Source organism: Strix aluco, chromosome Z (genome assembly GCF_031877795.1).
Source record: "Strix aluco isolate bStrAlu1 chromosome Z, bStrAlu1.hap1, whole genome shotgun sequence".
NCBI lineage: Eukaryota > Metazoa > Chordata > Aves > Strigiformes > Strigidae > Strix > Strix aluco.
This window is the reverse complement of record NC_133971.1, coordinates 26,687,888-26,715,589: the sequence shown is the minus strand read 5'-3', so window position 1 is coordinate 26,715,589 and position 27,702 is coordinate 26,687,888. Positions and strand designations below refer to the sequence as shown.

Below are 27,702 nucleotides of genomic sequence, written 5' to 3'. Positions count from 1 at the left end.
GTTAAGGACAGTCTGACATCACCAGCACAAGCAGACATTCAAAACCAAAGCATCCAGAAGACACAGAGAAACCTCTACCATTTTTTCAGTGATATTTCAAGTCCCGCAATACTCAACATGGGACTTCACAAAAGGCCACCAAACTTAATGACAGCAGTCTCTTTGCAGGTTTCTTACTCAAAAGCAAAAAGCCACATACCCTTGGGGAAACCCTTCTCCTCCTGTGTGGCTGATGTCTTCCCATGGCTCTTCCCCAAGGCAGAAGAATTAACCATCTATTTGGAAGTCTACACAAATTCAGAAGGACACTCAGATCTCCAACAGCCATTACCTGTGGGCCAGAAGTCCTCCCACACCCCAGAAGTGCCTGTTCATCATCTGGCAGTCATTCTGTATGAACCTATCTAAAACAGTCCAACCCTCATCAGAAATGAGTTGACTGCAGCAGAAGTTACACTGGCTGACCTGGACAGGTGTATTAGACCAGAAATGGTGGTTACAAGACAAAAAACACAAAATAAACCATCAGAAGAGCAAAAAAAAAAAAAAAACCACACCAACTAGAAGACAAATCATACACAAACCAGAGGCCCCTATCCAAACCCTAAAAAGAAAATAACCTAAAATAGGACTCTCCAAAACCCACCCAGAACATAAGCTAAGGCAAGAGATCCCCAAACAACCCAGGAATCCAAGACCAAAAAGCCCATATTTTGTCCCTAAAAATAACATGCTTTAATGCTATCCCACCTACCCTCTGGCATCCTGTAACCCTAACACCCCATAACCCCAGCTCACTGTAAGCCTACACCCCCATAACGCTGGCACCCAATAACACTGGCTTTCCCTAAAACTAGTGTGTGATAACCCTGGAAAACCGTTACCCCAACACTGCATAACCCTGGCACCCCAACTATCACGCAGCCCCAAGAACAAAGGCAATCAGCAGCTGCTACACCTGAGCAGACAAGAAGCCCTGTTTCATTGGGTGGGCACACCTGCCCCAGGCACCACCACTGGCGGAGGCCAGTCCGGTGTCACCGCTGAGGTCTGACAGCTGCTGGTGTCCCTGCTCACCCAGCCTGGACACTGGTATTGAGCCTGTTTTTCTCATGACACGGCTCACTTGTGAAAGTACAAATTCCAGGAAACAACAGTACCAGCTGAAGCCTGCTCATTGTCACCTTCTCCTGATAAAAACAACCTCCAAAAGACCAACAATCAACAAAAACAAAAGCACACACCACCAGCGATGTGCCTGTCCAAGAGTACTGCAAGATACATGTAGTATTGCCAGAAACTTTTGAACTGCTGGGCAAAACAGTGGCCGTTTACAGCACTTTAAGGAGTATGTGAATATGCAAAATTAATCTAAACCTGCCAGGAGATGGTGACTGCAAACCATAAATGGAACGTACAGCCCCAGCAGAAAACAGATCATTGTTGCTCTTCCACCTTAAAAAGCCGATCTGAACCCGTGACTGTTAACTGTTACCCGAGGCAGACGTGATCACGACCCTTCAAGCATTCTGGAGGTGCAGGTGGGACTGAACAGGGTGTGGGCGTTTGGAACAGGCTCACCCAGGCGGGCTGGGTACGGTCACCCCCACATCTCTCCACCAGCACTTGCTAACGTTGCTCCACTGGGGTATCCAGAGCTGTAGGCAGGGAATGGGAAAGCATCTCCTCCTAACACCAGTGCTCAGCCAAGAACTCCCCAGCCTCCCCAGCGCTGAAATGGGAGAAAATTCAAACTGTGACCCTTCTCCTCAAGCCGTGTGAGAGTTTGGCACGGCAACTAGATGCCACAGTGTGGAAAAGCTCCAAGGACACAGCCTAAGGAAACTGGAGGGCCCCGGGTCTCAGAGTAATTCTAGAGCTAAAGCTGGGACAGACATCAATTCCAGATCAGATAATACATGCCAGCGCTCATCCCTGACCCGGGAAGGCAACCTCCTCCCAGCCTACCCAAGGGTTTCCAAGCCAGCACACTTTCTTCCCAAAGCAGGACGTTGCCTTATTTCATTGTGACGCCACTCACCCGTTCCTGGAGACGGGACCAGAGGGACACGGCACAAGCCATCAAGCTGCTGTCTGGGAGCACCAGAGCCCTCTGGGGACTGTTCTTCACCATGGTGCCCCTGAGAAAGAAAACAGGAGACAGAAGAGACAGTGAGACATTTCGTCTACAGCGGAGCTAGCTGTAGGTAACAAGTAACATTAAGACTGAGTGCTTTTGCTCTGGGGAAAAGTGCACACCAAAGAAATACCCGCTGAACAGAAATCTCCAGTTAAACAGGAAAAAAAAAAGCAGATTTGCGGAGCACAACATAGGAACACTAAAGTGTAAACACACTCCATGTACATCAAAACTATTACATAACTGTACATTTCATATAACTGCTCCATCATTATTTAAACATAATTTAATACAGAGCAATCTACATTCCTGTGCAAATCAGTATCTAGAGAATGAAAGCCTTTACTCTTCCTCCGGCCGTACGCATCTTGCACCTCAACATACACCACGAAGCATTCAGAATGACGTGCGGAGTAACAACTTTACAACCAGTAAGGTTATAAAGAAGGTATGTTTATTCAGCGCTGGGTGCACGGGGGATCGCTCCTCCACAAACGTGCACATTTTGGAGCAAAAAGCAGCTCCTTTCTATAGCGTAAAGTGTTTACATATTCATGACAATCCCGAGAATAGGGAGAGATATTACAATTAGTTTTGAGAAATCATTATCATAAATCCCACCCCAAGTCCCTCCCCGTTGCGCCTGTGCAATGTCTCGTGGTGGTCTTGGGCAGGGGTCTTCAGGATGAAGATTGAAGACGCCTCCTCTTCCTCTCGTGACTTTTCACCTAATTAGGTCTCTTCAGCATGTCAATTTAGCATTCTTTGAATTCCCCTTTCTTATCTTGGGACTCAGTAGTTGCAGCTCCTCCCTTATCTCAAGAGCCCATCCTGCTGAGAGGCCTGCATCTATTTTGTTAAGGTTTCTCACTTCAGGAAAACCCAAAAGCGATTGTCTGTCTACAAAATCCCAGTAAAACCCGTAGCTAAGGAATATTTTGAGAAGACTGCTGTAAAATTCATGATGAACGCAGACAGCATCACCAGTTAAGGAGCATGAGAAGCACAGCGTTCCCAAATCCGACAACTTCTTTAGCAGATGAATCTGCCCGTTGCAGTTTTTTCCCCGGAAAGTACCGAGTTAGCTTTTGCCCCTGAGACAGTTCTCGCCGCTCGCTACATTTCCTCCCTCCCCGCCCCTGCCGCGGCCATACGCACCAAGCTCAGTGCCCGAGCAGGAGGCACCAATTCCCTTCCGACCACCCTCCGGTTCTTCCCCCAGCACCCGATCGCCCGCTCAGCCCCGCTGCCGGGTCCCCCGCCCCGCTGGGACGAGACGCTCGGACGAGACGCTCGGACGAAGCCCCCCCGCCCCGGGCCGGGCCGGGCCGGGCCGGGCCGGGCCGGGCCCAGGCGCCGGTAGCCCCAGCCGGGCCCTTCCCGCGCCACCCGGTACCTGCACGCGCCGCCGCCGCCGCCGGAAAGAGCGGCACCGCGCGGGGCGGGGTAAGGGGGAGCTCCGGCAAGGACCCTGCTGTAGGTGACTATCCCAGCGCCTGACCCGCGCTTGGGGGTTGTGGCGGTGCCGCGGGCGGGCAGCAGCCGGCGGTCGGCGGGACGCCCTGGGCAGGGAAGGACCCCGCCCGGAAGTCGGGTGCCACCGCAGCGCTGGCGGCGGTTTGAGGAGAGGCCGGAGCCAGCGCCGGTGTAGGGCCGTGCAGCCGCGCTTCCTCTCAGAAATAAACCCTTTTTCTTCCTAATTAAACTGATGAGGCTGCGTGCGGTGTGAGTTACCAGTGTTGGACCCTGCAGATGTGATCCGTGCTGCGCGGAAACACCGTTTGGAGAGTGTACAAGAAAATGTTTGTGTAACGCTGGCTGGCACAGAACGATAGGAAATAAGGTCTCTTTGTTTCTTTTTTTTGGGGCGGTGGAGGGTGGTATGGGGGGGGCTCTGGCGGAGGGGTTTGAGTCTTGGTGGGGCGCGCTGGTTTTTTTGAGGGGTATTCAAGGGGGAGGTTGTTTGGTTTTTTTTTTAAATACAGCCAATACTTGTCCGGTGTGTCACAGTATTGATCTTCCCGCAGGTAAATCAAGTGTCAGTTTACAGCCATGAAGCGCTTCGTTAAGCAATTCAGACTTTCCACCTGGCGACAGGATTTGTACCGTCCGTCGCTGCGTTCAGAGCGGGGGTGCCAGGGACCGTGGTGGAGTGAGGGCGGTTCGGTGAGTGACTGCACATGAATTCCCTGAGGGGTTCAGGTGGGAAGGGGTCTCCGGAGGTCATAGAGTCCACCCCCCCTGTTCAAGCAGAGCCAGTTATGCAGGACTATGTCCAGTTGGATTTTGAGTAACTCCAAGGATGGAGACTCCACAACCTCTCTGTGCAGTCTGTGCCAGTGTTTGACCCACACTCACAGTAAAAAAAAGTGTGTTTTCTTGTGTTCTGGTGGGGTTTTATGTGTTTAATTTGTGCCAATTGCCTCTTGCCCTGTTCGTGGTTGCTACTGAGGAGTGCCCATCCCTGGACTCTCTCCAGTATGTCCACTCCTCTCTTGTACTGGGGATCCCAGCACTGGACACAGCACTGAGGTGCAGCCTCACCAGCGCTGAGCGATTTCCCAGGAAGACCAGGGAAGATGCATTCTGCCAGCACTGAAAAAAGGGTCTATCCAGGGAAAAAAAAAAAAAAAAAAAAATTCCTCCTTCTCAAGAAACATAGTTAAGTATATATACTGATGGAAAGGAGTAATAAGTTTAAATATAACAGATGTGAAATAAATGTGATGCTATAAGTCATTCTTAAGGAGAAGCTACCCCCTTTCACTTGAATCATCCTAACTGAACATTTACTTAAGAAGCGTAGTAGTGAAAGAGGCCACGCTCTCTGAAGCTGATATTCTGTTACTACTGGGTAGTATCTAACTCCTGAAAACCGACACAACGCAGCCTTGGTGCTGCTGAGCTGGGAGGGCTGTTCAGCTGCTGCGGACTGTAGCGTAGCGAGAACTGCTGTACGGCTGTAACATACTTCAGGCACTGGACAGATTGCCTGAAATACAATTTAAATGATGTGACAAGCAAAGGGAATAAAAGCAACCACACTTCTCTGCTTATAAATAGATTCTTAATAGGATGCAGCAATGACGGTCAGAAATAGCATTTTGATCATCTAATTTTACAGTGAAAAACCATTGTGTTGTCAGGTTCTCATTTCTTGCCCTTTCCTGTGTTTGGGTATCTGAGTTTAGAACAGCATTGTTGTAACTGAAAATAAGGCCATTTCCTACAGGTTCTTTCCTGTGGGATCAGTTAAAATGAAAACACATTTGAAACTGGGTGATCATACTTCTTTTTTCCCACTATGATAAAAACACGTATCTGTTTCTCAAGAGCTGTACTTATCATTCATCTATAAAGAAGTCATCTTGCTTAAGGCACAATAAAACAAAGATGTTCTTTATATATGTTACAGGTTCCTTTGAGGCACAGAGATAAACGCACCAAATGACAATTTCTGTCTTTGCTAGATTCAGGTGAGGAAGATGGTTTTGTCCCTGAAAAGAAGCCCTATGAAAACAAAAACTAGTTTTTGTTCATACTGACTCATGAATGTGTGTAAAATATAGATAATCTGGCCACTGTTTGAGAAGAATAACACTAATCTGTGTTGTAATTTATGAGAATGTATGTTTTTGAAAGGTCCAGAAGGAAAGATGTAGTCATTTTCAATTTTTTTAAAAGGTGCAAGTTTCTAGAGGCCACAAAACCACAGGGTTAGCATATTTATTTTAGCAAGTGGTGACCTAGAGACAGTGTGCTGCAACATGGTATTCCTGAGGAAGCGGAATAGATTTCCCTGAGATTTACTAATTTGATATCCACCCAAACTCCATGATAAAACAGTGGAGGCAAATCTGTATCATTCTAAACAATACAGAAACACCTAAAGTCCAATTCCTTGTTACATACTAGATACCATCACAGACAATAAAAAATAATAATTTTGTTCACCTTTTTGGTCATATAAATTTTACAGAGAAGGTTTTTATCTCTTCTCCCACCAAAAGCCAAAGATTTAAGGGCAAGAGAGTGGGGCAAGACAACCACCAATCACTTTGAAATTCAGAAATGTTTAGAAAACGCTGAGTTTGTTAGTCAGGAGTGAAGTGAGGAAATGGACGGGTAGTACAGAAGTAGTGCTTAATTGTGTGCACAATGGAAAGATTTTGAAGGAAAAGGGTTTTTCCACACCTTTCTAATTGTATTGAGAATTACACTAAAATCCTCTTCCCTGAGAACACAGAACACTGCAGCAGCACCAGACATGCTGGATACATTTCTCTAAGCCTTATATTTGGCAACACGACCACAAGCTGCAATCACCCTTTGAATCTGAGCAGTTCCCTCATAAATCTGAAAAGAAAAATTGCAACGATGTGAGCTGGTCATTTTAAAAAATATTTTGACAGATCTTTCCACACTCGTCAACCTTTATAGCACTAATCCAGTGTGGATTAGGATGTGCTAAAAGTGTTGCATTTTCTTTGAGTAGCCTTTCAAGGCCATCACAAATGTTCCCTTTCATCCATTTATTCCCACTGCTCCTTCTTAACTAGTACTTTCTTCAATACATTATTTCTCTTTTTATTTATTTTGTTTTTTTAACCATGTATTCTTGCATTTTCCTCTAGAAACATTCTGCATCTTCCCTCTGTTCTATCTGGCTTGCTGGCAGCACAGTGGGAGATACACACCAAAGCACGTGTGTACGTCGAATGCCATCTGCTCCACAGGTACAGTGCAACGGGATTCAGGGGCAGCACAGTTTTGGGGTTTCAGTGTTTCACTTCCTCCCAGTTCTGCCAAAACTTGCTTTGGCAAATTGCTCATATGCATGCAAATTCCCTTTCTCTGTAGTCACAACATAGGGATAATCTTCCCAAGAACCTTACAAAACCTCTAAAAAATGAAGATGCTGTAGCCTGTGGTCCCATTAGTTTTTTGGTTCAGAGGAAATGGTTCATTCTCAGAGTGAATTCTCTGCCTACTGCTGCTTACCCCATATTTAAATTATTTGCTGATGAAGACAGCCATGAAACTCAAGTGTAAAGACTTCAGACCCCACAACCTTCTTCAGTAACCATGAGAAAGGGTTTGGTTTATAAGCCAATGGGAGTAGTTTCAAGCCTCACTGACAATTACAGAAGGGAAGTTTTCCAAATTTGAGAAACTAACTTGGAGTTTCTGTCACAGTAGCCTGGATTTGTAGGTGGACAGAAACCCAGCGCAAAGCATGGGCATGTAAGAATGTTACCAGTAAACACAGCAGCAGAACTGTGTCATGCTGAGAAATATCAAATACACGGAAGAAAAGAACAGACAGAAAACAAAGTTTCTGAACATGAAACAAATGGCCAAAAGCATACACCATCTGGAATTGGGCAGCAATATAGGGAAACGTAATCAAGAGACATGGATGAAATGACTGTAAAGGCAAAAGCCTTTCCTGCATTTGTTTAGTACTAGATCAGATTAATTTGAACAATTTGAGGGGGGGGTGGGGGGGGAAGGCTACCTAGCCATGCATTTGTGATGGATCAGTGTAATGGAAAATCTAAATAACTGGGATCCTGTAGAACCAGTCTCAACTTTCAAATAAACTTCTAACCTTCCCACCCACTTTCTCTGGAAAAGCACAGAACCTGCCAGGAAAAAAGCCTGGTCTTAAGAAAGTTCGATTACTCATTCCTTTCCTCACTTGCAGGAATGCAATTCGGAGTAAGAACCTTCAGATTCCAAGCCAGTAGTTTTCTGTCCTTAGAGAAAAATTCTTGGCTAGTGAGAATAGTTTTAATTTTCAAGTTGGCTGTAAGAGAAATTTCAGCTCCTTAGAATCTGAAGTATACCAGCTGTTAGAACTGACGTTACAGATCACAGTCCATGTGCCTTTCCTGATGTCATCTATTTTGATATGTTTTATCTAGTCGTTATTAATGTTGGAAAGAGGTGAAAAGGTAAAGATTACTGGTTTTGCCCTTGGGGGCTGCGTGCTGGAGGGCAGGAAAGGAGGATGCAGCTGGAGCTGAGACAGCACAGTCTGATCTAAACGTTCCCTGTGCAACCTGAGGCCATTTCCTCTGGTCCTTCCTCTCCTTTGCTTCAAATCACAGAACCAGATGTTGGTGTTTGAAAGTGCCCTGCAGGAGAGGTACTGGACCTGCTGGGGCTTTGGATGACCGATTTGCTGTGAAACCAGGAGCCAAGGAGACCCGTCCCACTGCAAATGGAGCTGCCAAGTGATGCCAGAAGCTGCAAGTGCCAACCAAGCTGTGGTGGACCAGGTAAAGCACATGAGGGTTTTTTTTCTTGTCCTGGAGAAGTTGGAGGGAAGGACCACTTGTGGTATTTAGCGTGGTCCTTGGAGGTGACCATGGGAGGATCTTGCTGGGCTGTGGGTGCTCAGGTATTGCCATGGTTTTAAATGCATGAGATGTCCAGTGGTAGAGAGCTGCCATGTGCTTGGGCTCTGAAGGAGGCTCTGTGCCCTCCTTGGGTGAAGGAGAGGAGGGCCTGGTGCTCCCCAGCCTGTGGTGCCCCATGGCACGGGGTGGGATGGAGAATGCCCTGGCAGGACCCTGCCAGCTGAGGAGAAGAGCTGGGTGTGGAGGAGGAGAGACTGACCCCTGCTCTGCCTCTGTGACTGTGAAAGGCCACTAAGCCCTGCTCCTACAGTGCACTGGTACTGCAGCATGTTTCTGCCCTCAATATGGTGGGGATTTAGGTGGTTTTTAGCTGCCAGAGGAAACACAAGGCTAGGAGATTTGTGATTAAGGTAGAGTGAGCCCCAGAACAACTATCGAAGCATCCTGTAACTGTGTAGGTGATCAGTGCCCTTGACAACTGTTCACTTTCTTGTTTAGGCTGAGATGCCTAAGGGCAGTACCCTGCTGAGTCAGGCCTGAACCTCGAGCCAGAATCGACCCATCTTCCTGTGGCATTGTCTCCTGGCAATCACAGCATCACAGTTACTGCCTTGCTACCTTCCATGTCACAGATTCCCCTTAAGCTGTGATTAACTTCTTGAGGCTTGTAAATTTTTTTATGCATTTACACAAAGACAGCTGGCTGGATTAAGTGGTTTTGTAGTATCACAGAAAAAGAGGCATTACATTTGTTGGGGCCAAGGACTTTGATTTGTTTCAAAAAGCAGTGGGGAAAAATGAGTTTACTCTTTTTGGATTTCATGGCTGCACCGCTAATGTCAGGGTGTGCAAAATGTAGACATTTGAGATACTGTCTTGATTTAGAAAAGGAGTAGAGAACCAGCTCAGGGTTTGGAAGTGAGATGTAAAATAAACAGAAAGTGAGGAAAAAAATTGATTCCGAACATGGGAATAAAAAGGGAGAAAGCAAACCCAGGGCTGTGTGTTGAGGTGTGTGCTACCGAAAAAATCAATGTTCTCCCCTGCAATGTGGGATTGCATTGCTCAGGGGAAGGCAGGGGAAACATGGCTAAAAGGAGCCAACTTTATTTCCCTTCTTTCTCAGAAGAAAACAAGTATGAACCCTGCTTGGATTAGAGAGGATTATGGGCTGCCTATTTGGGAATTCACGATTGGGACTTCATGATAATGCAGCTGGGTAAGTGATCTCACTGCAGTTATTTGGTAGGAAACCTTTTGATAGCATCTAAAACAGTTTGAGTGTCGCAGTCAGTCCCTTCGTTGAGCGCTGGAGTTCTTCCTTCATGGGTTAAAACGGGGGAAGGGAATGCTCCCATGGATGGTGTGAGCTGTCTGTGCCAGCACTGCCCTCCTCCCCCTTGGTCCTCACTGCAGCCCTTGTCTTTGCCTTTGCTGCAGCTCCATGTCCTCTGCAAGACACCAGCTGTGCCCAGTTACTCTGTGGGTTCGATCTGGTGAGTGCAGCACTGATGCCAGGAAAGACGTTTCTGATGTGCCTGTGTCACCCCCCAGGGGCTCTGGTCCTGGTGTCCAGAAGCTGGGCAGTGCCTGTGCTGGGGCTTTGTCTCGGAGTCTGCAGCAGGGCTGTGGGGGGACGCAGGCTGATGGTGCCCTGTGTCCTTCTGGCACTGCAGCAAGAGAGAGGTTAGTAATGACACACGCCTGCTGCTGGCCTTGGCTGTATGCTCATGTGTTTCTGCAGGAGGATGAGAGCTGTGTCAGCAGCATTTCCCAGGGGATGAGGGAAGGATTTTCAGCCCTGTAGAGTGGCTCCCTGCATGAACCAACAGTTCCCTGTGCCTCTGAAGAGAGCAGGGCCAGCAGCCTGCTTCGATCAGACCCTGCTAGGATGGAGGAGGGTGGCTTGTCTGAAGTGCTGAGGGGGCTGGCTTGCTTCTGTGCTGGGCTGTGTGCCAGTGTGATCCCCGCTCCATGCCCTGGGTTGCTCCACATGTGTCCTCTTGGAGTCAGAAATGCAGGCAGCCAGCTGAGAGCCAAGTGTGAGCTGGGAGTGATGGCTCCAAGCTGAGCTTACTGGTAACAGTTGGATATTGTGCAGGAAAACAGAGGGGAGCTCATGGGGCAGAGAGAGTGTTGGCAAGGGAAGAGGGGCTTGTTGGTCCCTGAGGGAGCAGAGATGGGTATGTACAACCCCAGGAATGGAGAGGGGGCAGTGATATAAATTCCGTACTTCCTCTGAGTGGTGTGAATTTCAGCTTCTGGGCTCTCTTTTTGAAAGCGTGGCTCTCCCCTGGGGGAGATGGCTGATGCTTCATTTTGTGGCTGGCTGGCAAGCCTTCTTTGACCTGATAAGCCCCGTCCTCAGGAAGAAGCCTGGAAGAGACTTGGTCCTCCCTCCACTTGCCTGTCTCAGTTGCACCTGTGTACTGGACAGGGAGCTCTGTGCGAGGCGGAGTCTGTCTGAGGACTTTTCAATCTCCAAGCATGGTGAGGCCCAGGACTGGGTCAGAAAGTGGTGGCCGCAGTCTTCTCCGTCCTGCAGGGCCCCCTGAACCGTGTGTGTCAGCTTGCAAAGTCTGTTACACCCATACTGATTTTAACTTCAGGTCCATGGCTGTTCCAGGCTGGCAGTTTGGCAGGGATGCCTGGTGTCTGTAGCCATCGAGAGCCATGGTTGTGGTGAAGAAGCTACAGGACAGGCTGGCTCTGGCCTCCCTCTGCTCAGCTGCCAGCAGTCTGGCTGGTAGCGCCCACCCGCAGTGACATCTCCCCACGGGCTGTCTGGGGATGCTGTGTGTTCCTATCTGTCATAGTCCCTGTTAGCTAGAAAAAGTAATAATCTGCGGCGTCCACCTTCCCTGCCATCAGAAATTAAGCAGCTTTGGCAGAACGTATGTTTGCAAAACGCTGGAGCCCCCCAAGGGCTTTGCGTGAAAAAGCCGAGAGAATCCAGTGCAGCTGCTTTTTGCAGGGAGCAGCAGAGCCCTTCTGCTTGATCCTCAGGGTCTCTGCAGCTCCCCTTTCGTGGGGCTGCGTCAGCTCTTCCCTGGTGCTGAGGAGGGTTTTGCCTGGGTGTTTCAGGCACTGGCCAAGGGGCTTTGCCTCCCTCTGGGCTGGGAGCAGGTTTTGCAGGGGTTACCTAGGCTCTGCCTCTAGCGATGGGCGCTGAAGGGAGGCTGAGGAGCCTGTATGAGGCAGGGACAGAGCTGGGGCCCTGCTGGTGCTGGGCTGCTCCGGCCTGGGTGGCTGAAGTTAGCACCTGCAGACTGTCCCGGGGTGCTCTGACCACATGGTCTCTTCAGTGCTGTGATTTGGAATTTCCACAGGGATAAACCGTGTTGCTGCCTGTGCTGGTGTAGTTGCCCTCCTGGATATGTCCAGCCTGGGGTCTGGCAACAGCCGGCGGAGATTTGCCTGGAGTTGAAATAAGGGAGTTACGTGTGGGACTTGGGATGTGGGAAGAGGAGCTGAGAAAAAAAAGGCTTTGGAGTCAAGGCATGTGCATAAAAAAATTCCAGCATATGTTTCTCTCTGTCCAGTATGTTTGAGCTGCCCTATCCCAGGCTTCTCCTGTACTGTGAACTCTGCTTTACTTTGGAGTGAACCTGTCCAGGAAAAAAACCAAACCTGCCTAAACTTTATGCAACATCTAGAAGATCTTGATGGGTCTTAATGGAGATGAGAAAATAGAAATAACCATCTCACAATGTCCACCTGGTGTAATGGTGGCGAGTAAGCCAAGCTTTGCTGACCCAAGGCTGGTGAAGGAAAGCAGTGACTGGGAAGAGCTGCAGGTCCCATCTTACCCTGCTGGCCTGACCTCAGAACCTTGTGTTTCCGTGTGTCAGTTAATGCCAGGCTCACCTCTGGAGTAGCACGGGGAGCACAAGGGGAAATGAATTGGCCCACGGGTAGTGTGTAACTGTCAGGTCCAAGTACGGAGGGAGGAGGATGAGCCAAGGTCGTGCTCATGCTGAAGGCACCAGAGGGTGATGTGCTGCATACCAGGGGTGACTTTTTATTGCATGCGTTTGAGTTTTGTTGCTCAGCCCTTGGAAGAGACTATACGCTGAGAAGCAGGCATTCCCTTAGGGCCCTTTCCTGTGGCTCAGGGTGAGCCTTGCCTGAAGGCTGCTGTTACCCAGGGACACAGCGCACACACGCCCACGTGAGGTGCATTAATGACCTTCTCAGGTCGAGTTCTTCAGGCAGGTCTAGTTATTCAGACAGAACCCTTTTTCTTTGAGTGGAAGCGTGGGGAAGATGAATAGATGACATGTTCTTTTCAGACAATTTATTTCACATTTTCAGTCCCATGGCATTTGCCCAAGGCTCAGGGTTGGAGGTGTCCTGGACAATTCTTACTGAAATACAAGTGATGCTCACTACGAAGCAGGAATTAATGTCCAGATATCTGATTTGAAAGTGCTCTTGTTTGCCATCTTATGCAACTTCAGTTTTCCACCGTGGTCTCGGCAGCCAGCCACAAGTCCTGTTTTCCCAGTTGCAGAAGCATCTCTGGCCTTGGTATGAACATGAGGGATTTGATCAAAGCTCAGCAAGGCCTGACCTCACCTTAGCCCCATGCCAGGACCTGCACAAGGGCACTGGGCATTGCTCAGAAGGGACGGAGGGTGGTGGAGGCTGTCTTTGGAGAGAGGGCAGGAAAGCCACAGGCGCACGCTAGCCCGGGTGCCGGGTAACATGGGCAAGTCCCGGGAGCTGGCAGGCAGGTAGCAACAAGTTGGCTCTGAAATAAGTGCTCGGGGACCAGCAAACTCGTCTCCAGACAGGAGCGTTTGTTCCTGTTGCCCATCAGGTTAACCGGTGCCATCAAGTGCTTCCAGGAGGCCCTTTCAGAGTCGCAGTTGTGACCTGAGTGTGAGACCCAGTGGCTGGGATTTTCTTGCTTTGAACACGATAATCCTGGCAATGCCCTTCCCCAGCCCTGGTGGTAAGGGGAAAAGAGAAGGCAAAGGACTTATTTCTGTTTGCCCCTGTAGTTCTCCTTCAGCTTTTAAGGCACAACTGCTCTTTGTGCAGCGCTGGCAGTGGTACTTCGGGCTAGGAGGGCATTAGCTCTCAGCCCTTGGCTTTTGCAAGGAGAAAAACGGTGTGTTTGGTGGGAAGCGCCCTTGCACCAAGGGAAGCTGGAGCCTCGTAGGGCTGAGGATGAAGCTTTGCCTTTGGAGGTTGTTGGTGGCCATGTCCTGTGGCCAAGGGCCATCTGGTGAGTCCTGCAGTTTCCCACGTGCTCCCACACTGTGCGGGACCCCCCCTGTCATGGGTGAGGGTGTGCAAGGACCCCTGTGCAATGGGGACTGGTGTGCAGGGACACACACCCCCCCCCCGGGGGGTTCTGAGTGGGGCTGTTTCGTTTGATGGCATCTCCGTGCAAGACTTGCTGTGATTTTGGGGGTGCTGCAATGGCCGGGGAAGGGCAACAGGATGCTCGGAGCGTTTTGCCGCAGAACCGGAGGTGCCCACTTGTCCTGTTTTCCTCCTCTTTTTGCTCCTGAGCTTTAACACTAAATAGTAATAGAGGTGTGATCTTGCATCACGATGGGATTTTAACTGATTAGACCTCAGTGTCACCTTCCTTGACCATGTTATTTTACACCGCGTGTCACCTTTTGGGCAAGCCGGGCAGTTAACCTTTGTGCCGGGCGCCGCTGGGAGGGGGGGAAATTCGTTAGAGCAAATGAATTGGTAGGATGGAAATGATGGATTAGCTCAGCTCGAAAATAAAGTAGAGCTGGAGATAGCTGGAGGGAGTGAGGAGAGTAAAATTGTTGCTTCATCTGGACATTTCCATACCAGGCTAGGACTTGGTCTGGCTAACGAGGATTTCCTGAAGCACCAAAGGGTTGGAGGCTGTGCCAAAGTGAGACCTTCCCGAAATGCCCTGATCTTTTGCAGAAAATCAGTGCTGCCCTGTAATGTCTATTTTCCCAACGGTTTACACCTCAGTTGTACTTTGGCAGCTTGTGCTTTGAAATACACCCAAATGCTGCTTATGCCTTTTGCCCTGGGGGGCCAGGGCATTGACACCCCATTTCTCTATTCCGGATAGTTTTTGCTCAAAGCAGAGCTGGCTCCTCCCATCCACTAAGATTTTCCCGCAGGAAGCGTTTTGGGGTGCGTGACTTTAAAGCCCTGCCTGGCTCCGCATCACAGCTGATGAGGTCATAATGGCCACGGTGGTGTCTATGGAGCTGGGGCACCCTGGGGGTCACTTGAGCTCCACTCGCTGAGGCTGCAGTGGTGTCCCAGGGGAATCTGACTCCCGATTGCTCTGGAGGGTCGATTGTCCCCAAAACCGGTGACCGACGCGAGGATGAACCCGAGTGGGGGTTACAACATGACCCTTCTGGAAGAGTTACAGGTATCACAGCTGGGGCTCTGCTGAGGGGCTGAGCATCCCCCATCCAGGGGGAAAACTCTCCCCGAAATCCCTCTGGCATTTCCCCGGTACGCAGGTGGACGGGCAGGGGGAGACGCTTTGCGCCGGGGAGGGCTGCTGGGGCAGATTTAGCGTCGCTGGTTGGAGCACGGAGGAAAAGCGTTTCTAAGAGAGGAGACTGTCCCCCTGTTGCCCGTGGGCCGTTTGAAAGCTGCAACTCCCAAATCACTCCATTCATGCCCACTCCGACCCCCACGGAACACGCCTGAGCTTCTGATTTTAGTTAAATTGCTATTTTATTTAAATTGCGATCTAAAGCAATTTTATTAAGGCCTTTCATCCTGTGATTTTTCCAGGGTTGGGGTTTGGGGTTTTCTTGACAAATCCAGAGGGGAGCAGGATGCATTGCTCAGAAGGGACGAAGGGTGGTGGAGGCTGTCTTCGGAGAGAGGGCAGGAAAGCCACAGGCGCACGCTAACCCGGGTGCCGGGTAACATGGGCAAGTCCCGGGAGCTGGCAGGCAGGTAGCAACAAGTCGGCTCTGAAATAAGTGCTCGGGGACCAGCAAACTCGTCTCCAGACAGGAGCGTTTGTTCCTGTTGCCCATCAGGTTAACCAGTGCCATCAAGTGCTTCCAGGAGGCCCTTTCAGAGTCGCAGTTGTGACCTGAGTGTGAGACCCAGTGGCTGGGATTTTCTTGCTTTGAACACGATAATCCTGGCAATGCCCTTCCCCAGCCCTGGTGGTAAGGGGAAAAGAGAAGGCAAAGGACTTATTTCTGTTTGCCCCTGTAGTTCTCCTTCAGCTTTTAAGGCACAACTGCTCTTTGTGCAGCGCTGGCAGTGGTACTTCGGGCTAGGAGGGCGTTAGCTCTCAGCCCTTGGCTTTTGCAAGGAGAAAAACGGTGTGTTTGGTGGGAAGCGCCCTTGCACCAAGGGAAGCTGGAGCCTCGTAGGGCTGAGGATGAAGCTTTGCCCTTGCAGGCTCTTGAGAGCCTTTGGAGGTTGTTGGTGGCCATGTCCTGTGGCCAAGGGCCATCTGGTGAGTCCTGCAGTTATCGCGTTTGGAGAGTGAAACTTGCTGTGATAAGAAGTGCAGGGTTTGGCTTTTTTTTCCCCAGTTTGGAAATCCATCTTTGTTTGTTTGTAGAAAGGAAGGACATGAAGGAAACAGTGTTGTTTTTCTGGTCTGAAACCCTCATCTCTCTCCCCCTGTTGTAGATACTTCCTGGCTCGCGTTGTGTACAATATAGGTGATGTTATGAGGTGTTTTATTTGGGTATGGGAAGAAAAAGCTCCTACAAGTCCATGTTTTTAGGGCGTGCCTGGAGGAGGAGACATGCAGAGGCCTCGTGGACTCGCATGGAGGCCGGCGTGGATGGTGGGTGGGAGGACGTAAGGGAGCCCAGCCCCAACTCATACCTTCTTCTCATTGCTAACCAGAGACACGATGAAGAGGCAGAGATTGACCGGGGAAACGTGAGCAACGTTTTCAGTATTCACTGTGAGAGGGAGGATTTGGAAGGTGAGTCTCTGCAGGTGCTGTGCTTCTGAATAAAGCAGCACAGTTCTTTTCACAGAGTTTATTATTATGGCTTTTTTAACAAAGGGAAAAAAGGCCCCGTGGAGGCCACGGTGTGAGTTATAAATGACCCAGAGCCATTGCTTGTTGTTGCTCAGTTGTTTCAAAGCTCGGGTAAAGTAAACCTCAATAAAAGGGCAGGTCTGTGATGTTCAGGGATCCAGTGAAAATCACAAAATTAAGATAAGTTGGGGTTTCCTCCTGGGATAGCTGCACTGATTTAACCGTGGTGTCCGCGTCAACCATCCCCCAGTAGTGAGTGTGCTGCAAATGCTGCTTTTCCTCAGGCCACCGGACCCTGCCCGTGGGCGTGTGGATGCCGCTGGTGAGGCAGAGCCACTGGCACCACCCATCCCACAGCCAGAAGCATCGGGAATGGGAGCAGGAGAAGGACTCTGCCCCGACGGAGCCGGGCTACCACTGTAAGTCCTGCCGCGGCCTTCACTAAACTCCTTGGGGCTACGTGGGTGCTGAGGTCCATGTGGCTAGCTGGAGTCTCTTGCTGTTCTTCTGAGGGGAAGGTGCATTATTTAGCAAGACCCCCTTTTTCCAAACTTTTCTCAGATTTTTTTCTCTTTAAGGCAGTTAAATGCATAATGGAATTAGGCTCGCCTTCCTTAGAGGGATCCTGGCTTTAAGAATGGAAATGTGGGGAAGGAAAGCTGTCCGTTCTTATGCAGAGGTGGAATTGATGCTTCTCCTTCTCCGAGGCTCTGTGCAAGCCTGGCCAGAGCCAGGGGAGAGGGCCCAGCTCAATATTTGTGGCTGAACTGGTGCTGATCCAATGCCCACTTTGCACGTGAGCGTGACGGGCCATATTCAAGCGCAGTAACGGGACAGGGCTTTGTCTTCTGCTCCCAGACACCCCATCCCAGCAGGTGCAGTTCATCCTGGGGACCGAGGAGGACGATCAGCACGTCCCCCATGACTTGTTCACTGAGCTGGATGAAATCTGTGTGAAAGAGGGTAAAGATGCCGAGTGGAAGGAAACAGCACGGTAAGTCTCTGCTGCCGGCTGCGGTAGGAGAGGAGTCCCCGTGCTGACAGCGCCCACAGGCTCTGCTTTCTGCTCTGCGGGAGATGAGGCTTTGCAGCTGCAGGTGCTGCTGTGAGGAGCCTTCTGGTCTCGGCACCCCACAGCTCGATCCCGGGGGCTGCAGAGCTGGGGCTGTTTTGTGGCAATGGGACTGACGGTGCCCGATGTCTGCAGGTGGCTGAAGTTTGAGGAGGACGTGGAAGATGGCGGCGAGCGCTGGAGCAAGCCCTACGTGGCCACGCTGTCCTTGCACAGCCTCTTTGAGCTGAGGAGCTGCATCCTCAACGGCACGGTGCTGCTGAATGTTTGTGCCAACAGCATTGAAGAGATCGCAGGTACCGTGGGCATGGCGAGTTGCAGTCGATCGGCCAAGGAAACTCTGGCAAAGTCTGTGCTGTAGATTGCTTTTAAGTTGGTTCACTGTGTGGAGTCAGACAGAACGGCCAGACAGGGCAAGAGAATTGCATTATTTAGAATGGGAAATAATTACCTTAGCGGAGTGATGAATGAGCACTTTGATGATGTCTTTTAGCAAAAGAAAATTCTTGCTGTGGCTGAAAAGGATGAACTGCGTTAAAACATCTTGCTAAGCAAGGCTGAGCCTGCGTTAGAGTATCCTGCGTGGCACAGCTCTCCCTGGGGGCTTCGGGGGTCAGGACTTGTGGGGGTTTCTGCTCTGATGGCTTCATTTCCCTCTGCCATCCCCAGACATGATCCTGGGCCAGCAAGAACAGTCCACGGAGTTTGACGAGCACGTGCGGGCGAAGGTTCGAGAAGTTCTTATGAAGAAGCATCACCATCAGGATGAGAAAAAAGGAAAAAAGCTTTTTAACATTGCCCACTTCTTTGCTGATGAGAGCAAGAAGCCGCCAGACCTGCATGCCCTCGACAAGCCAGGTGAGGGTTCCTGCAGGGCTGCGGCCCCATTAGACTGTTCCTGGCAAAGGGGAAGCATCCCAGTTGCACTGTGTCTGTCTTTCAGACTGTTTTTCTTTTTCCTACCAGCCCAAACACTCACCCCTCTTCCTTATCCCACAGCTGCAGAAGCTAAAAATGGGGAGAACCAAGAGACCGGCACAATGGGTTTAAGCAAGGTGAGACACTCCTAGCTTTCTTACACTTTTGGGGCCAGATTTGCTCTTGCAAACTTGGCTGCAGAGTTCTGCGGGCTTTGTTTTTGGGGTAATTGCCTGAGAATTGCTTGTTGTGCCCAGGCGGAGCTGCGCTTCCTGAAGAAAATTCCCGCCGGCGCTGAAGTGTCCAACGTGCTCGTAGGAGAGCTGGATTTCCTTCAGCAGCCCATCGTGGCATTTGTCCGCCTGACCCCGGCTGTCCTCCTCTCCGGCATGACAGAAGTTCCCATCCCAACAAGGTCTGAAGCACAGAATTTTTATTTAAAAAACCCAGCAAAACAACATCAGATTGCGTGCATCAGTTTGGTGTCCCAAGGGAACGAGGCCAGCGGGAGCAAGCACGTTTCTCCCCTGCACATCTCCTCACCATTGTTTCCCCCTTCCCTGCTGTATCTTTTAAACCCACTGGCCAATTTTAGTGAAAGTTGGCCCAAAAGTTAGATTTGGGATCGGTTTTGGTGAATTTCAAATTCACCACAGAGTCGGTGAGCCTGTGGGTCCCCTCTTGAGCTGTGCTCTGGGCTGGGAGCTCCCGAGGATCTCCTTGGGTGCCCTTTGAGCAAGGGCACGTTCGTTCGTCTCTCTCATGTTGTTTTTCTTGCCCAGGTTCCTGTTTGTTGTGCTCGGACCAGAAGGAAAAGGCCATCAGTACCATGAGATCGGCAGGTCCATGGCTACTGTCATGACAGAGGAGGTGCGATGAGATGAGAGATCTCCGGGTCATTTTTGGCTTTCTTCCCCTCTCCCTGTCTGTAGTAGTGAGGAAGAGGATTTGCTGTCCCAGCTGCCCGCAGCGGTCCAAAGAGCCCACCCCTCGTTCTCACCCCAAAGCAAACATGCGCATTTGCTGGAGGCTGAAATCCCACCCGGGGTGCATCCTGCACCTTGTCCTTCTCCCTGGGGTCCCCAGCATGCTGTCCCCAGTGCTGGCGTCGTGAGGGACAGGAAAACTTGCCTTGCTCACGAAGGAAAAGGCTGTGGTGTACCGTGGGGGACGGGGCCTCGTGCAGATGAGTGCAGATACCTGGATGCACAGATTCTTCCTTTTGAGGGAATATTTCCTGCCATTTGCAGCAGGAAATGTGGGGAAAATGACCCTGCATTTAGCCAAGAGCTTATTGCACTGCTGAGGCCATCCGAGATGGGTTGTCCTCTCACCAGGTTGTCTCCTGTCGGCAGGTTTTCCACAACGTGGCCTATAAAGCCCAGAACCGGGCTGACCTCGTGGCCGGCGTTGATGAGTTCCTGGATCAGGTCATGGTCTTGCCGCCAGGAGAGTGGGATCCATCGATCCGAATCGAGCCCCCGGAAAACGTCCCTTCGCAGGTGGGTGCTGCGGCGCAGGGAGGCGCGAGGGGGCCGGGCAGGACGGCAGCCCGGCTGGGGATGCTGCTCAGGGGCCCGAATTCCCAGGGTCTGGTTTGACACAGTCACATTCCCAGAGCAGAAGCAAGGCAAGCCAGGGCTTGCAAATCCATACCTTTATCCTACTTCCATTTCAACAGCAAAAAAGGACGATGCCGGGAGCTCCCGATGACAATGCTTCTCACAGCGAACTGGAGAAACACAGCAGTCCTGAACTGGAGCGAACGGGAAGGTGTGAGCTTTAACAGTTTGGGTTTTTTTTCTGTTTGCCTCTCAAATCTGAGCAGGCACCTTCCCTTCTAGCAGGTTCCTGGGGTTAGCTGGTTGAGTGAAGGGGCTCCACGTTACCAGCTTGGTCCCCTGGGCTGGGCAGGTGGGAGATCTGGGCAGCTGGGCTCAGCCACAGCATCACTGCACACAGGTTTTCCCGATTTGGGGTGGAAGCAGATGTGTAAGTGCCTCCAGGTAGAGCTCTGCTGCTTCGCAAAGCAAGGGACTGTTGCAGTAAGAGGGGAGAGGCTCTCAGGTTGTGTCCTTTTTCTTTTGGTTGGAGGGGTGTGTTTGTGGGCCTGTTTCTACTGGGTATGAAATGGGAGGAGGCGAGTGCTGCTGTGGAGCAGCGCTTGTGAGGGCCCTTCTGCAGCGGAGCAAACTCCCATGTGTTCTTCCACGAGAACAGTCTATTTTTATTGTCCGTTCCTCCAGGCTCTTCGGAGGTTTGATCCGGGATGTGAAGCGGAAAGCCCCGTGGTTCTGGAGCGACTTTCGGGATGGTCTGAGGCTGCAGTGTCTGGCGTCCTTCCTCTTCCTCTACTGTGCCTGCATGTCCCCCATCATCACCTTCGGGGGGCTGCTGGGGGAGGCGACCGATAACCACATCGTGAGCACCTCTCTCTGTTGGGTGACATGGGGGAGGGTAACACTCGTGCAAAAGTCCTCGCTGCAGTGAATTTGCTCTGGTTTTGTTTTTTTCCCTCATGATTTATTCCCTGACTGCTGCCTCTCTTCCCCGCACAGAGTGCCATGGAGTCGCTGCTGGGCGCGTCCATGACCGGCATGGTGTATTCCCTCTTTGCCGGTCAACCTCTCACCATCCTCGGCAGCACCGGACCTGTCCTTGTCTTCGAGCAGATCCTCTACAAATTCTGCAAGTAAGGCAGCCTGCCGTGGCTGGGTGCTGCTAGAGCCTTCAGAAGGCAGCAGTGATGGAGAAAAGATGTTTTTCTTCTATTTTTTTTGGTGGTAGTTGTTAGATTTAAGTTGTCTTCTGTGTCCAAGACATTGCCCGCTGCTGCTTTGGTATGTGATGGCGCCCTCAGCCTCTGAAGGATGGATGGGGGCGTTTGGGGTTTCTAGGGTTGAAGTGCAGCAGCGGCAGGAGGAGAATCCACAAGAATGTGGATGCCCAAGATGGGCTGCACAAGGAAGACGAGGCAAATCAGTCTGGTTTGGGAAGGGGGGAAGACTTGCTTTTCTGCGAGTACAAAAACAGGCACTTTTTAGCCTGGATTTTGCTGGATGACGAACGACATTTCCCCCAAATATCCAAATAGTTTTTCTGTGTTGGGCCATGGGGGTGATGGGGGAGAACACCACCTTGCGCACCAGCTGCAATTAGCCTCCATTAGATAATTGCTAAATGATGATAATGAAACAACTGGCCTCTCCTTCTGCAGCCCCCCACTCTGCACCGCAGCCCCGAGGTTGTCTGTGGTAGTACATGGCAACTGCATTTACCCTCCACAGCCTTGACGGGCTCCTAAATTGCTCCCAGTTTCCCCCTTTGCGGGAAGGCCCGGCTTGGAGCCTCGTGCCGGCCTTTCCACCCTTGGTGTCATTTTGGTTTCCCAGGGAGTACGCGCTCTCCTATCTCTCTCTGCGGGCGTGCATCGGGCTGTGGACCGCCTTCTTCTGCATCGTGCTGGTGGCCACTGACGCCAGCTCTCTGGTGTGCTACATCACCCGCTTCACTGAAGAAGCCTTCGCCTCCCTCATCTGCCTTATCTTCATCTACGAGGCTCTGGAGAAGCTGAGTCACCTGCGGGAGATCTACCCTGTGCACACGCACAGCAAGCTCGACTTGCTCACCACCTACTAGTGGGTTTTTCCTCCTAAACCACGGCTGCCCCTTGGCAGCAGCTCAGGGCTGCATCTCCACCGCCTTCCCCTGACCCCTCTCTTGGCTCCTCTCCTCCCAGCTGTAAGTGTGAGGCACCGACCCATCCCAGCAACAAAACCCTGCGCTTCTGGGAGAGCAACAACATCAACGTGTCTGGCATCGCCTGGGAAAACCTCACGGTGACTGTAAGTGCCCTGAGCCATTGCTGGGGGAAGGGACGATTTGTCTCTTCTCCTTTCCTGCCATGGTTGTCTTAGACCTCCTTCCCCATTCCCTCTTTCTCTATCCCCAAGAGTTTCCAGCATTGCCTTCCCCTCTGGTGTCTTCTTCAGCCATGGCTACCTGCCATTCTGGGGGAGGATGTGCCGTGGCTCTGTGTTGTGGTGTCCCGTCACATCCCATCTCTCCGCTCTCCTCTGTGTGGTTCCATGTGTCGCTCGTTCAGCTGCTGCTGCTCATTAACTATAAATCTCCAGCAGCAGTCAGAGGGTCATGGACCACAATCCTCAAATCCCGCTCGTTATCCCAGGTTTCCTTGCCGCACGTGCGCTGCCTTTGTGTGCTGACGCTCTGTTTCTCCAGGAATGTCGATATTTGCATGGAGAGTTTCAAGGACCTGCCTGTGGACACAACGGCCCCTACGCGCCCAATGTCCTCTTCTGGTGCTGCATCCTCTTCTTCTCCACCTTTGTGCTGTCGAGCTTCTTGAAGAAGTTTAAAACCAGCCGTTACTTCCCAACCCGAGTAAGCAGAAGATGGTGGCCCGCAGCAGTCCCCACGCTCATTTCCCAGAATGGCTTTCCTGGAGCACTGAGCAGTGTTTGCCACCACTTGGCCAAGCTGGGAAACACTGACCTTGGAGACCGAGCTCTCCATCAGCTTGTGTGTCCCTCACTCATTCCCATGAGTGCAAAGCGATCGTAGCATTTCCCACCTGCCTCGCGACCTGCCCCGGAGTGATTTTTTGCTCAGGCAGTGGGAAATCAGGTCTTCCAAAGTGTCGGGTTTTTTTCCCACCTTCTGTGTGTCATGTGCTCAAGGGGAAAGTTGGTTCAAATGAGGAACAAACGGTGCCTCGGTGCCTTATTCCCATTTTAGCAGCGAGCGTGGCTGTAGTGGCAGACACCTATTTCCTTATTTCTTAATTTATTTTTTTTAAAGGTCTGAATTCAAACAGCCCTTTTCCACCCAATTAAGCACCAGATCTCTCAGGGACAAACACAGCAGCAGCACCCAACCAAGGGATTTGGCTGCATGTCTGCAGAGGCGGGCGGGGGGTTTGTTAAGCAGCCTTCACGTTGTTGATGTCCCCAACTCTTCCACCTCATGTTAGGGCCCCATTTGTGATGCCCCTCTCAGCTCTGGTTTCTTGACCCAGGTACGGTCCACAGTAAGTGACTTTGCTGTTTTCCTCACCATCGTCATCATGGTGCTCATGGACTTCATGGTTGGGATCCCGTCCCCGAAGCTCCACGTCCCCCATATGTTCAAGGTAACAGGGGGGTTTGGCACGGAGCTGGTTTCAGCTCTTGGGGATGCCCCAAGGGGGTGTGGGGGCAGGACAGGGCTGAGTCTGGAGGAGGTGCTGGTGGTGTGCCCATCTCTTCTTCCACCTCCGAACGCATCGTTTCCTTCTGGAAGTGAGAAGACAGCCCCAAACTAGATACCTACAGGAGAAGTATCTGTAGGTGCTTGCACAGAGGACACTGGCGCTGCTGAACCCCAGGGGAGAGGGTGACGTGAAGCCAGGGCTGGGAGATGCTCTGACAGAGGCAGGGAGGGAAAACCAAAGCCAGCGAAGGGACTGGGCTGGGAGATGATGCTGATGTGTGAGCTTTGTTGCAGCCTACCAGAGACGACCGCGGGTGGTTCATCAACCCCATAGGACCCAACCCTTGGTGGACGGTGTTGGCTGCGCTCGTCCCAGCTCTGCTCTGCACCATCTTGATCTTCATGGACCAGCAGATCACTGCTGTTATTGTGAACAGGAAGGAGCACAGGCTGAAGGTAAGGGGCTGCAAGAGATGGCCCCACCTCTAGCCCACTCTGGGCTGCAGGGATGGGGAGAAGCTCCAAATGCTTTGTGAAGGCCTTGCTTTGGAACAATGTCAGGCTGTGGGGCAAGATGCTCTCCTGAATTAATGATGACGCAGGGAGCGAATGACAGGGGAGTTCAGATGAGCAATCTTTTGAAGCCCCAAAGTAATCTTAGAGCAATATAGAAGCACGTTTTTGTTTTAAAATGTTGGCAGCGGCTGGGGAACGAATTGTTTTGATGCACTGCCAGGGGTAACTCAGTCACATCTTACTTGCAAGTGGTGGGAATTTCTTTATGAATGAAAACACCAGTCTCTCCAAATCCACTTTGTCTGAACTCCTGCCAGATTTTGCTGCAAGGTGCTTGCGCAGAGGCTGGCTACGTCCTTAGTCGTTTCCAATTCTTGTTTTAAATTTTCAAGAAGTTGGCTTGTGCTCAAGTAGGGTTTGAGCCTGACTTGCGACGTTGTCCTTGCTCTTGTGCTGTGGGATGCTGTATCTCTTGTTTTGCTCCCTGCAGAAAGGATGCGGGTACCACCTGGACCTTTTCATCGTGGCCGTGATGCTCGGGGTGTGCTCCGTGATGGGGCTGCCCTGGTTTGTGGCTGCGACCGTCCTGTCCATCACCCACGTGAACAGCCTCAAAGTAGAGTCCAAGTGCTCAGCTCCAGGAGAACAACCCAAGTTTCTGGGGCTACGAGAGCAGAGGGTCACTGGCTTGATGATCTTTGTGCTCATGGGCTGCTCCATCTTCTTCACTTCTCTGTTAAAGGTAGGAGGAAAATGCAAAACACCCAACCACCGCAAGCTTCTTGGAGGTTATGCACAAGTAGTCCCCTCTCTGCAGGGCTGAGCGGTTGTGGAATGGAGGAGGAGGGGATCCCAAACCTTGGGGCTTGACCCACGGTGGGAACCAGCCTCGGTCACACTTTCCAGCCCTTCAGAGCCCCGTTTGCTGCGCTCGAGGCAAGCGAGCAATGCAACGACGGCTTTAACTTTCAGGCGACTTTCAGGCCCACCCGTGTTTATGGGTTGCAACTAAGTGTATTCAGACCAGGACATCAGCTCTCTTTCAAACAGGCAGCACTTCACTGGTTGCAGTTTGCTCCCCACAGTGCCTCAGAACTGCCGTTCCCAGTAGCTGAACACACTGACATCATCCCCATGCGCACAAAGTAATCTTATCTCTAGGCTGAAAGGAGGCACGTTGCTTTTGCATGTTGCCACAAGAATATGTAGAAACAGAACATGGCGTATGGTAGCATGGGTGAAATCCCCTCTTTTCCTCCAACCTTTCCGGAAAAGAGGATTATTCTGATGGAAGGTAACTCCAGGGTTCAGCCTAAAGCAGAGCATTAGCTCACTCGCACTCACAGAATCTCTGATGGGGAGAATCCGACACACCTCTAACCCTGTGGAAAGTGGAAAGCTTTAGGCAATTTTAGGCAGTGCCTGTAGAAGAGAGGAGTAATACTGAAAATGCAGTTTAACCCCCCAAATGATTGCATTCTTTGTTTTCAGTTGATACCAATGCCTGTGCTTTATGGCATCTTTCTCTACATGGGCGTGTCGTCGCTCAGAGGAATTCAGGTACGGACTCTTGTGCAGCATGTCGGTTCCCTGGTATTTCACCTCCGTAGAAGCAGGAAAAAAGCAGCAGTGTGGGAAAAAAACCTCTCCGAAAGCAAGCCATGACAACGTTTTGTGTAAGGGGGAGATTGGTGGAGGCACGGCAGGTGTAGAGGGCTGGGAGGAGCAGGTGGGTTCAGCGCGCTCTGTTACACGGTTTAGAGCAGGTCAGTGTTTGGTTCCATGACAATGGGGGAATTCAGTGCAAAGGGAAGGCAGTTTCTCCCACTGGTGGAAATCCTTGCTGGGGGATTCAGTGGGCCACGAAAGGCTGTTAGTAGACCAGCGTGGAATAATGGGAAGTTGGTGGGCAGCCCTCGTGGGCAAGTTGGTTTATACATGGAGTGAAGGGAAAGTGGTTGCTGCTCCCAGGAGGAACATAGTGGGATCCAGGATTTCTCACTGCACGTGAGGTGTTGAAAACTACCTGCACGTCTCAACAGGGCCAGAAACTTTCTGCAGTCTCAAGGTAGCCGCTTCTCACTTTTATTTTGCAGTTCTTTGACCGCTTGAAGCTGTTTTGCATGCCGGCAAAACACCAGCCGGATTTCCTCTACCTGCGGCACGTCCCCTTGCGAAAGGTGCATCTCTTCACTGTGATCCAGCTGGTCTGCCTTGTCCTGCTCTGGGCCATCAAGGTGACCCCTGCCGCCATCATCTTCCCCGTGATGGTAAGAGCTGGTGCCGCTTGGCAGCGGGATGTTTGCAGCGCTGGAGGGAGATGTAGCATCATCTCTGGCCTCACCGCATCTTCCCTCTTACTCGTGAAGGATTTGGCTCTCATTTTTGTCCGGAAGATGATGGATTTCTGCTTCTCGAAGCGAGAGCTCAGCTTTCTGGATGACCTTATGCCAGAAGGAAAGTTGTTGGACAGTGCCAAGAATGAAGCCAAAAGAGAAGAGGTAACACTTGCTGGGTGCTGGGGCTGGACATCACCCTCGGGCTGTGAGATCCCCTGTTTCTATCACAGCTTGTCTTGAAATGTTGGGGGAAGGTCAGGACTCAGCAGAAATAGATCCTAATAGCCTGGATCCCGCACTGCAACCTTTCCTCCTAAATTAGGAGGGAGCTTAACACTTGCCTGGAGGTATAATCTTTAAAACGAAGTATTTATAGCAGAGGTGATTATTATGGAAAGCTTTGCCCATAATGGAGTTTTTAACGTCCAGTGTTTGGAGTGAAAGGACTTTACCCTGCTGCACTCACAGCTAAAGCTGCCGAGGGTCAGAAGGAGAGGGCAGCAGGCACTGTTTTTGCTGGGTGTTTAGTTTACCTCCACTTGGATCAAAGACAGAGAACTTGATTTGTCCCTCTTGCTCCAGGAGCCCCAGAAGATGATGGAAGCTGCTGTTGCAAAGTCAGTTCAGTTGAAACTGGGGAAGACCAGTGACTCAGCTACCCCAAAGCAAAGCAGTGACAGGTAAAGCCCCGCCTGGCGCCAGGACCCGCGGCAAGATTAGTTGGAGGGGGTTTGGCAGAGTTTTCTCCCCTAAGCCAGTGGGCTTAGGAGCCCACTGCAGGGCGAGACACCAGCAGGAGCCTTTGCTTGGAGCTGTTGCTCTGCAGCGCTTAGATTTGCCTCCCAAAACTCCTCAGCCAGCATAACCTCCCGTGCTTACGCTGAGCTTTTGTTCTCCGGCCCCCCTGTGCCTTGTGGCTGCTGCGCTTGGTGGCATCAGTTCCCATCCTCACGGGTTGCTGTGTGAAATATTTCTTGCAGGCCGGCTCCCTGCGGATTTGGTATCTGGGATGACACGTTGGAAACCACGTTGGAAACCACCGTGTAACGCCCCCAGGGGCAGGCAGGACCCTGACCCACGGGGAAGCAGGATGGGGACGATGGGGACGCACCCACGGACACCACACCGATAATAAAACCGTTGACGATGCA

At 51.1% G+C, this 27,702-nt stretch overlaps 2 protein-coding genes and 1 non-coding gene across 12 annotated transcripts in view; 1 reads left to right on the top strand and 2 right to left on the bottom strand.

Annotated features, from left to right (window-relative positions):
• LOC141918774 (uncharacterized) overlaps positions 1–8,215 on the bottom strand; it is a 35,647-nt gene extending 27,432 nt beyond the window's left edge. Inside the window, exons 1-10 of the mRNA XM_074813639.1 lie at positions 8,206–8,215; positions 7,842–7,949; positions 7,760–7,785; positions 7,319–7,427; positions 6,854–6,865; positions 5,585–5,606; positions 5,021–5,132; positions 4,189–4,329; positions 3,537–3,836; positions 2,042–2,141 (exon numbers count right to left, since the gene is read on the bottom strand). Of these exons, the coding sequence (XP_074669740.1) occupies positions 2,042–2,141; positions 3,537–3,836; positions 4,189–4,329; positions 5,021–5,132; positions 5,585–5,606; positions 6,854–6,865; positions 7,319–7,427; positions 7,760–7,785; positions 7,842–7,949; positions 8,206–8,215 (940 nt within the window). The remainder of the gene's footprint in view (positions 1–2,041; positions 2,142–3,536; positions 3,837–4,188; positions 4,330–5,020; positions 5,133–5,584; positions 5,607–6,853; positions 6,866–7,318; positions 7,428–7,759; positions 7,786–7,841; positions 7,950–8,205) is intronic.
• Positions 1,857–1,941, bottom strand: LOC141918924 (small nucleolar RNA SNORD45). Its single transcript, XR_012621841.1, has one exon. It is a non-coding gene; the product is annotated as a small nucleolar RNA SNORD45 (small nucleolar RNA).
• LOC141918238 (electroneutral sodium bicarbonate exchanger 1-like) lies at positions 3,757–27,702 on the top strand. 10 transcript variants are annotated; one of them, XM_074812468.1, is made up of 30 exons: positions 3,760–3,983; positions 4,168–4,306; positions 6,775–6,876; positions 8,254–8,424; positions 9,004–9,151; positions 9,632–9,724; positions 9,946–10,001; positions 16,354–16,435; positions 16,780–16,914; positions 17,354–17,489; positions 17,703–17,863; positions 18,237–18,425; positions 18,567–18,622; positions 18,743–18,900; positions 19,268–19,355; positions 19,841–19,987; positions 20,167–20,258; positions 20,732–20,906; positions 21,044–21,177; positions 21,878–22,123; positions 22,225–22,330; positions 22,728–22,889; positions 23,524–23,637; positions 23,991–24,152; positions 24,703–24,954; positions 25,704–25,772; positions 26,309–26,482; positions 26,582–26,713; positions 27,134–27,231; positions 27,532–27,702. In XM_074812468.1, the coding sequence occupies exons 6-30, from the start codon at positions 9,709–9,711 to the stop codon at positions 27,596–27,598; spliced, it is 3,207 nt and encodes a 1,068-aa protein (XP_074668569.1). In that variant the 5' UTR covers positions 3,760–3,983; positions 4,168–4,306; positions 6,775–6,876; positions 8,254–8,424; positions 9,004–9,151; positions 9,632–9,708; the 3' UTR covers positions 27,599–27,702. The 10 variants fall into 10 exon arrangements, with proteins under 10 accessions (XP_074668574.1, XP_074668569.1, XP_074668567.1 ...); XM_074812466.1 differs by having other exon boundaries at positions 9,004–9,168; XM_074812467.1 differs by having other exon boundaries at positions 9,004–9,172.

Coding starts and splice junctions, on each gene's coding strand:
- LOC141918238 (XM_074812470.1), top strand. Junction 10,002..16,353: donor TACTCTGTGGGTTCGATCTG/GTGAGTGCAGCA, acceptor ATTGCTAACCAG/AGACACGATGAAGAGGCAGA. Junction 18,623..18,742: donor GCACAATGGGTTTAAGCAAG/GTGAGACACTCC, acceptor TGTTGTGCCCAG/GCGGAGCTGCGCTTCCTGAA.